The sequence below is a fragment of the Pteropus vampyrus genome, unplaced genomic scaffold, assembly GCF_000151845.1.
Source record: "Pteropus vampyrus isolate Shadow unplaced genomic scaffold, Pvam_2.0 Scaffold185, whole genome shotgun sequence".
NCBI classification, from domain to species: domain Eukaryota; kingdom Metazoa; phylum Chordata; class Mammalia; order Chiroptera; family Pteropodidae; genus Pteropus; species Pteropus vampyrus.
In genome coordinates, this window is record NW_011888966.1 from 1,691,400 (window position 1) to 1,701,159 (window position 9,760).

At 49.2% G+C, this 9,760-nt stretch overlaps 1 protein-coding gene across 24 annotated transcripts in view; it reads left to right on the plus strand.

Annotated features, from left to right (window-relative positions):
• The window catches only part of TCOF1 (treacle ribosome biogenesis factor 1), a 42,793-nt gene that overhangs the window by 18,882 nt on the left and 14,151 nt on the right, over positions 1-9,760 (plus strand). For 22 of the 24 annotated variants that reach the window (XR_002783075.1, XM_023537325.1, XM_023537336.1 and 19 more), the window contains 7 exons: positions 583-765; positions 937-1,191; positions 1,282-1,473; positions 5,727-5,822; positions 6,055-6,231; positions 6,370-6,573; positions 8,813-8,923. Coding sequence is in view for 23 of the 24 variants with exons in the window: in XM_023537325.1 (XP_023393093.1) it covers positions 583-765; positions 937-1,191; positions 1,282-1,473; positions 5,727-5,822; positions 6,055-6,231; positions 6,370-6,573; positions 8,813-8,923 (1,218 nt within the window). In the remaining variant the exon portion in view is untranslated. Of the gene's footprint in view, positions 68-582; positions 766-936; positions 1,192-1,281; positions 1,474-5,726; positions 5,823-6,054; positions 6,232-6,369; positions 6,574-8,812; positions 8,924-9,760 lie in introns of all 24 variants that reach the window. The other 2 variants (XM_023537340.1, XM_023537341.1) reach the window with 1 other exon arrangement.

A 9,760-nucleotide genomic window follows, 5' to 3' on the forward strand; every position in this document is an offset into this window, starting at 1 on the left:
CAGCGAGGAGTCGGACAGTGAGGGGGCAGCGCCAGCAGCAGTGCCTGTTACCACAAACCCGGCTCAGGTGAGGCTGGAGGACACTGAATGGTCTCTATCCTGGCTGCAGAGCTGCCCATGGGCTTATCCTACCCCCCTTACCTAGAGACCACCCCCCCATGCCCTCCTCACCTCCTGTCTTACCTCACACACATTCCACCTGTAGGCCCTTGCCCTGATGCTGTTATTTGTCACGCCCAGGCGAAGCCCTTGGGGAAAAACTCCCAGGTCAGAGCCGCCTCAGCTATGGCCATGGAGCCCTCCGGGAAGGGCACTGTCCCAGCATCCCCTGGGAAGGCAGGGTCTGCAGCCACCTTGGCCCAGGCTGGGAAGCAGGAGAACTCAGAGAGCAGCAGCAAGGGGGCAGTGCCAGCAGCTTTGGCTGTGGCCCGGGTGAGGCTACCTGCCTATAAGGCTCTTGTCTCCCTCACAGTGCTAGGAGCCCTCTCTCTATGTATACCTTATGACTGGCCCCTCAGTTTCTTGTGTCACTGCACATAGCCATGCTTTGGGCTCTCTCCCTGATCCTGTGTGTCATTCCAGGCAAAATCCTCGGGGAAAGTTCTCCAGATCAGACCTGCCTCAGGTCCCACCAAGGACACCCCTCAGAAGACAGGTCCTGCAGCCACCCAGGTCAAGATCGAAAGGTCCAAGGAAGACTCGGAGAGCAGCGAGGAGGAGTCAGACAGTGAGGGGGAGGCATCAGCAGCCATGACTCCAGCCCAGGTGAGGTCCCTGATAAGGCCTCAGGAGGGGTAGCCTGACCTTAGCTGCCCCCACTGGTCAACTCCACCACAGGGAGCTATGGGGAAGGACAGCAGTGGGGGTTCACTCCAGAAGAGATGGGGGTTCTGAATCCAGGCCCTTCTCCAGCTTCTCACTTCTGTGTCCCCTCAGGCAAAACTGGCTGTGAAAACTCCTCAGGCCAAGGCCTCCCCAAGGAAGGGCATCCCTATCACCCCCGCATCTGCCAAGGTCCCCCCAGTGCGAGTGGGCACACCAGCCCCCTGGAAAGCAGGAACAGCAAATTCGCCAGCCTGCACGTCATCCCCAGCTGTGGCCAGGAGCACCCAGAGGCCAGAGGAAGACTCGTCAAGCAGCGAGGAGTCAGAGAGTGAGGAGGAGACAGCTCCTGCCACAGCAGGGGGACAGGTGAGGCCAGGTGTGCTTGGCTGACTCAGAGCCAGCCCTCGTATGGTCCTTTGGGCTCCTGTCACATTCCTCTCTTCCGTGTCATTCTAGGTGAAGTCTGTGAGGAAAAGCCTCCCAGCGAAAGCTGCCTCAGTGCCCACCAGGGGGCCTTCAGGGCAAGGGACCACCCCGGTACTCCCTGGGAAGGCAGCACCTTCTGTGGCCCAGGTCAAAGTTGAGACGCACGAAGACTCAGAGAGCAGTGAGGAAGAATCAGATGGCCAGGAGGCTGCTCCAGCACAGGTGAGGCCTAGGAGAAGCCAGCCCATCCCACCTACTTCAGTGCCTGAGACACGGCTGAAGGTGGGCTTGCCGGGACTGCTGTTGTCCCCAGGTGTACAAAAGTCTCAGGGGCAGCCTCAGCTCAGCTTCATCCCCCCTTTTCTCTCTGTCTCCTGCCCATCAGAGCTCTAGGGCTTCTCCACGGCCTTGTGAGCTCCCACTGAGACTCCTTATGCTTCCATAGGTTCTGTTGAGTACCCTGTCTGCCAGGTGCTCTCCTGCCTACAGTTCCTTGGCCCTAGCTCTCAGGAAGTTCTCGGCCTAGAAGGAGGGGTGGGGATGGGGGGCATGGACATGTACACAGATTATTCTAGCATTATGTGATAGGGCCAAGGTAGAGGGTGTATACTTGGGTTAGCAGAGCATGGCAGTGTCTAGGAGTTTTCAGGAAGGAAGACCTCTTGGAGGAAGTGACATCTAAACTGTATTCTTTGCAAAGTCCAGAGGGAGGAAGAGTGCTTGGCTTAGGTGGGTTGCCCCAAGCAGGACATCCTGGTGGGATCACTGGGGAGATAGCGTGGTATGAGATGGGTGAATGGCAGGGAGTTTGGAGCCAGACTGCCTTGAATTAAGTCCCTAAAAAATGATGTAATCCATGGAGGCCTGTTTACTCTTCTGTAAATTGAAAAATCAACCCTCCTCATAGGACTGAGGATTTAACAGGATCTCTCCTTCCACACCCAGCAAGGAGTCTGCACACAGCAGGCCCTCATCTCCCTGAAGGCAAGCTGCACAACAGAATCAAGCTTGGAAGAACGGGGAAAAGTGAGGATAGCTCATTTCCTGCACTCACCCACCCACCATTTATTATTTTTAATTGTTGCTTTTTTTCAATAACTACTCAGAAATTAGTCATTTCTATTTTCCCTATACCAGAGCACACATTTCTATGGATTTTTTTGGTCCCCCTCTCACTATTACCTTATGGGACCCAAGATCCTATGATTCCTCTGTTGAGGTTTAAAACGGCATGGGCCTTCCCAGAGTCCCAACCTACCAGGCTCCTTCCCTTTTTTCCAAGCCACAGGCACATTCCAGAACAGTGCCTTAAAAGTTTCAGGGTGTTGATCACTTAAATATTCATCTTCCCATCCGTGCCTCCACCTGTACCGTGACATGAGTGTTCATTCGCGATGTTTCTGGAAGAGAAAATGAAAATTAAGAGGAGTTCGGTACCTTGCTTCAGCTCAGCCACCAGTGAGGGTCAGAGCTAGGCCAGTGTCCCCAAGTGCCTGCCCCAAAATCCTTTTGCCTTTCCCACTTCCTTCTGCTACACCTTAGCCAGAACTTTTCCATCCACAAGAATGGTTATGCTTTGGGGCCTTACTTTCTCTTGGTGAAAAATAGAACAGCTACTCCCTCTCTAGGGGTTTAGCCTTATAGCCTGATGCCCTGTCAGAATACGATGGCTTTTCTCACTTCAAGAGGTCTGAAGAGCCTCTGCTAAAACAAGTAGGGCTGATAGTTGTCTTGTTGACCACCTCCTTTTCTTTGTATTTATCTGAAGGATGAGAATAGTAATTATGCCTCTGTTGTGTGATTATGATGAGGATTAAATGAGATAATACTTGTATGATCTCACCCTCAAAATACTGTGCATGCTAACTGGGTATCACTGCCCTGCTTTGCTGGGGCCAGAAATGAGTTTGATAACATCTCTGATCTGCTCAGAGACACCCAGCCAGCTCAGTGTAAACCATTTGGGAGTCAAGATTCAAAACAAAAAAGCAAAGACAAGAGGATTGGTTCTAGAAAACCAAATATGCCAGAGACTCAGGAAGGAGATGATTCAGGATTTAAATGCCATAGGAAGATGGCCCTTGTGTGAGAATGGCTGAATAACTGGTAGGGTGCCTTCTGGGCCTAACCTTGTACTGTATGTTGATCTTCTATCCTGTGATATTGTTACACTTTATAAGTTCTAGTGGCTTTTGTAGATAATGTAGACATCCATGTTGTCTGCAGATAAAGACAGTTTTACTTTTTTCTTTCTGATCTAGATGTCTTTTATTTCTTTTTCTTGCCTTATTACACTGACTAGAACCTCCAATACAATGTTGAATAGTAGTGGTGAGAGCAGATGTCCTTACTTTGTTTTTAATCTTAGGGGTAAAACATTTAGCTTTTCACTGTTAAGTATGATGTTATCTTTGTTTTTGTAGATGCCTTTTATCAGGTTGAGAAAATGTCTTTCTTTTCCTAGTTTGTTGAGAGTTCTTATCATCAGTTGGAGTTAGATTTTTGTTAAATGCTTTTGCTCTATTGAAGTAACCTTGTTTTGTTGTTCTATTCATATATTTCATTAATTGATACTCAGGTATTAAATCAACCTTTTATTTTGGGGGTAAATCTCACTTGGTCATGGTATATATTCCATTTTATTGCTGAATTTGGTTTGCTGATCATTTGTTAAGGATTTTTTTATCTGTCTGTGTTCATAAAGGATATTGATCTGTTATTTTCTTATGATGGCTTTGCCTGGCTTTAGTATCAGGGTGATACTGGCCTCATAGAATGAGTTGGGTAGCATTCTGTCCTCTGTTTTCTGAAAGAGTTTGTGTTGGATTGCCATTATTTCTTAATAGAATTCTCTAATGAAGCCATGTAGGCCTGGCTTTTGAGGGGAAGGCGGCATTTTTAGTTATTAAATCAGTTTCTTTAAATAATATTGGTCTATTCAGATTTTTTTCTTCTTGAACCAGTTTATTAATTGTGCCTTTTAATAATTTTGTGCACAGCTAATAATTTGTGCCTTTCTAGAAATTTCTTTCAGTTGTAGACTTTGTTGGCATAAATTTATTCATTATATTCCCTTATAATCTTTCTAATTTCTGTAGAGTCTATAGTGAAGTCCTTCTTTCTTTCCTGATTTTTGGTAACTGTGTCTTGTCCTATTTTTTGGTCAGTCTAGCTAAAGACTTACCAATTCTGTTCTTTCCAAGGAAACAACTTTTGGTTTCATTGAGTTTTCTCTATCATTTTCCTCTTTCTTGTTTCATTAATTTCCACTCTGATATTTATTATTCCTTCCTTTGAGTTTGATTTGCTCTTCTTTTTCTTCCTAAGGTGGAATTAAAATTTTTGATTTTAGCTTTTTTCTAACATAAATGTATAAAGCTATAAATTTTCCTCTGAGGAGTGCATTAGCTTCATTCCATGAAATTTGAAATGTTTTTATTTGTATTTTTTGAACTATGGGTTAATTATCGAATATCGGATTTGGCAGATTTCTTTCTGCAGGAGACATATTTTGCATGATTTCAGTCCTTTTAAATTTGTTGAGACTTGTTAGGTCAGATATGAGACTAGTTGAGACAGGTTAGCCTTAGTGTCTTTTGTCTATGTAAAAGATATCCCCTCTGGATGACTTAAGTCATAATTCTTAATTTCATTTGTTCTCATGTGGGTGAGGGAATCCGGGGTGTGGAGGATTTCTTCTGGCACTGATCAAATGACAGTTTGGCCCTGGCTGAGGCAAGGGCCTTGAGATGCACTATTTCACATTAGCAGGACTTGCTTTCATACTCCTGTCAAGGATTTGACTCTTAATTGCTCTCATCTCTCTAGGCCTGTATTTGCTGGGGACCCTGACGGGCATTTTGGGGATTCCCTGGATATCAGTTAAGATTTCGTTAAGCTGAAGAAACACTCAACAATGGTTCTCTATCTTGTTCTGCCACCCTCAGTACTTGGCTCCCACCTCATAGACTAAGATGGCTGCTTAAGCTCCAGCTATTACCTAAGCATTCCAGCCAGCCAGGAGGAAGAAGACACATGTTTTTTACATGTGTGAGAAAGTCGAATGTATACTCGACTTACATTCTATTAGCTAGAGCTTAATTATGGCCACCTAGCTGAAAGGGAGCCTAGAAAACACCTGTGTTCTGGGTAGTCTTGTGCTTAGCTAACATTGAGAAAAGTGGTCGCAATAGTGAATTTCGAGTGCTTATTATGTACTAGAAACTATGTTAAACACTGTGAATCTCTCATTTAATCCTCACAATAACCTCATGGGTGGGCTTTATTATTATCCCTACTTCACAAAAGAGGAAACGGAGGCCCAGTGAAGTCAAATGGTTTGCCCAGGTTCTCATAGCTGTTACATGGAGGCACCAGAATCCAGACTCAGACATTGACTCCAAAATCAGCGTTCTTGGCTGACTGCTGTACTGCATCTCACTTTCTCCATTCCATAATTCTCTTTCTCCTTCTAGGTGAAGACCTCAGCAAAAACCCCTCAGATCAAAGCCAACCCAGCTTCTTCCAGAGTGGCTTCAGCCAAAGGGGCAGCATCAGCTCCCGGGAAAGTGGTCAGTGCAGCTGCTCAAGCCAAACGGGGGTCCCTGGCCAAAGCAAGTGGATTAGAACAGGAGATGCTGGGGGTGTGGTAGAGAAGAGGACAAAGCAGTAGCCCCAGCCTGGACAAGGGCCCGCCACAGGCGAGAGTGATCTCTTTACCGTCACACCACAGGTAGGGTTTAATCTAAAAACAGCTATGCTGTCTATTTCCTTCCCCAATACTGTTACCTCCTCTTGATTCAGGTAAAGCCACCAGCGAGAAATTCCCAGACCAATGCCGTCTCAGTGAAGGGACAGGTGTCCATGCCAGCTATGGGGAAGGCAGTGGCCGGAGCAGCCCAGGCCCAGCCAAAGCCAGTCAAGGAAGACTCAGATAGCAGTGAAGAGGAATCAGACAGCGAGGGGGAGGCGCCTGTTCAGGTGAGGCCCTGGGAGGGCAGGTGGCAGCTCTGGCTTCCCCTCCTTGCCAGGAGCTGCCCACAGCATGGCTATGTATGCCCCATCCAGCTCTTCTGTCCCTCTGCATTCCTTTTCCTGATTCTGTTTCTGTCATATCAGGTAAAGCCCTCAGGGAAGACCATGAAGATCAGAACAGCCTTAGTCCCCACCATGGGGTCCCCCAGGAAAGGGATTGCCCCAGCGGCCTCTGGGAAGATAGGACCCACAGCCACACAGGCTAGGAAGCAGGAGGACTCAGAGAGCAGCAGCGAGGAGGAGTCAGACAATGAGAAAGAGGCGCCAGGAGCTGTGACTCCAGCCCAGGTAAGGCCTAATGAGGAAGCAACTACAAGATCAGGCCACCTCTTTCTCAGGTGGGCTCACCTGAGAAACTTGGGCTCAGGGCCAGGTAGGGGAGGATGACCAGATTAAGGTTCTGACTCCAGGATGCTTTCTACATCTCCTTAGGTGAAACCTGCTATAAATACCCCCCAACTAAGGCCTCCCCAGTGGAAGTGTCCTCTGCACTCCCATATCTACCAAGGCCTCCACAGCTTGAGTGGACACACCAGTCCCATGGAAGGCTAAGCCAGAAACTCCCACCAAGGCACATGAAGCCAAGAATATGTCAGACTCATGAGGAGGGTTGCTTGGATGGTAGTGTAGGTGCCACAAGGCCCTAGGGATCTGGAAGAAGTCATATCCCACTCCTGGGTCTGGGGCCTCACGTAGGAATGTACATCTTTCCAGGGAGAGCTTGTGTAGCTTAGTGTGAAGTCGGGGTGGGGAGAGAGAAGGAACAAAGAACCAGCTTTCATCTGGTGGTTTCCCTGTCACCTGCAGAAGGCAGCAGGGCTGCTGTGTCCTACAGAGGTTCAGGGTAACGACCTCCGGAGCTCACAGGGCTCAGGCATGTGACAGAGACGATCAGCTTAGGGCTGCCAGAGGTGATAGGGCAACTGACATTGAGCCCTGGCATCAGGAGGGAACGTAGGGAGTGGTGGCAAACTAAAGAGCCCTTACTCCATCTAGAGAGATTGTCCCTGTCAGCTCCAGCCATTGTGACCTTGCAGAAATTTACCCTCTGTGTGGCTAGACTTTCCATTCCTCGGGAGGCTGGAAATCCCTGTGCTAGGCCACGCTCCATCCCCTCTTAGATCTGTTTTCTTCGTGAGTAAAACAAGCACGGAGAAGCCTATTAAACGCTCCTAGCACTAACCTCGGCATTAGTGCATCAGGCCAACCTTGAGCACCATCTTGCTGATAGAGATAAAGGAATGAAAGATGTTGGCCCTGCCCCCAAGGAGTTTATAGTCTAGAGGGCAAGACAAGGTGACTGGATTATTGGAGAATGTTCTGGTAGCGCTCTGTCTGATGGAGCTGGAGAACAGGTTTCTGAGAGGCCAGAAGAGATGATTTTAAGTTTTGAATGAGTTGCCATATCCCTTGGGATGTCCTGATCAGCAGGAGAAAACCTAATTCATAAGAGCTTTGGTAGTAAAGGGTTTGGTTGTCTAACAGCACACCAAGTCGCAGGGTAAGGCTGCTGTACAAGAGGTTCCTTCAGCTCAGCATTCTTGATGACCCAGATTTCTTCCATCCCTATGCTCCACTATCTTCATTGTCACAGGAGGGCTGCAGCATCTCTCATAAAGAGCTAGGAAATCCCTCAGCTGACTTCACCTCACCTGTCTCCTTGTCCAGATCTAAGGGACAGTCTCCACCAAAACCACCCACTGATAAGGGTGCAGTTCCTATGATTGGTTGGCAGAAGGGGCCACCTTTCCTAAAACCTAGAGTGAGGGCCACCAGAACAGAGACGTGGTTCCGTTAGCAAGGAAGACATGGGCATGGCGGTTGCAGTATGCATTTTAGTTGACCCACTTCAAAATTTGGGAAGTGACATCTATAGATCAGGATCGTCTAGCTTCTCTTGAGAAATTGGAGGCTCCAGCAGCCTTGGCCTCAGTTTGCTGGCTGAGCTGAATAGCAAAAGATGGGGCCTTCACTCCAGTGGGGAGGCATAGGGCTGCCCTCTGCCCTGCCCTGGGCTACTCTGAGCTGGTCGCCACCAGTGCCTGCTCCTCACTGCTCTCCCACTCCTCCTCTGGCCCCGCTCATTTATGCCTGGCCTGGCAGGAGGGGATAGCAGCCATTAGAACACTTAGCCTGCTGAGGTGTTACAGCCCCGATGTGAGCCATGCTGGGGCCACTGGCGTACCCCTACAACCTTGTTTCAGGCTGCTGTCACCTCTCGTTCAGATGCCTGGCCAACAGAACTTTATTCCTCGGGTTTTGGCGGCATCTGACCCATACATCCCTTTCAAGTTCAGAGTCAGCTATGGCAGGAGGATGAGCAGAGTAGAAGCCTATGTTTCCAGTGGCTGTGGGGCATACAGGGCCAGCAGCCATACCCCCCATGCACATGCAGGAAGGGGCCACGCTGCCTTCCCTGGAGAGCGTGCATGAGGGTCATTGCTCACTGGCTGTGGTTTCCCAGTCCTTCAGTTGTGCTCTCCCTCAGCTAACGCCCCCTCTCCCTCCCATGTGCTTGTCTCCTTAGAAAGAGGGTACCTCCAAAACCGTCAAAATCAAGATCCTGGGCCCAGCATCCCAGGAAAAGAACGCCGAGGCGTCCTCAGAGAGCAGTGATGAGGAGCTGCCGGCGAGCCAGGTAGGCCGATCCTTCTCTCTGAGGAGACTAGGCTCCAAGTTGGGCCAGCAGGCCTCTGGGGGGCGAGGACAGAACTTTCCCATTTAAACAGCACTTCACAGTTTCTAGAGCCCTTCTCCTGTTTTGTCACATTCATCTTCACAATAACTCCATGAGGTAGGCAGCAGTGTCATTGTATGTCCAGGCTTCAGAGCCAGACAGTGTAGAGTCAGAGCCAGCCCTCCTACCCACCAGCTCCGGGATCCTGGGCAGACCTTAACCATTCTGAGGCCTGAAAGTTTCTGCTGTAAACAGGCAGGGCACCATCCTCCCGCCTGCGTCCATGCGCTGACAAAGGTCCACAGCACACTACCTAACAGCAAGTGCACCTATCCTGCAGGAGGGCACATGGCGTTGCCCATTTGATGTCAGGAATCAAGGCCTTACAGGCCCCAAATTCTTATAACTTGTAAGAAGCTGAGGAAGGGGCAGAAGCTGGTCCCCGGGCTCCCTGTGTATCTCTGCTTCCTATTTAGAACTGGGAGCCTTCTCTGCAAGTGCCATTGGAATCCCATGGGCCTGGCCCAATCTTCAACTCAGAGACCCACGTCCACTGGGCTAGTGTCCAAGCTTCTGTGTGAATGCCAGGCCTTTCTGGCCGACAGAACTGCCCTTTGTCCTCCTCTAGCCCCCAGCTCCTGGAAGCTTCTGCCAGTCCCCTCAGAGATACTGGGGGTCTGCAACTGCCAGACCAGTGGGGTCTCTATCCATCTTCCCTTGTACAGCATATACCATTTGCTAATTAGTTCATCAGTAAGGTCAGATGCTGCTTGCATGCCCAGTGATAGAGTGCTCACT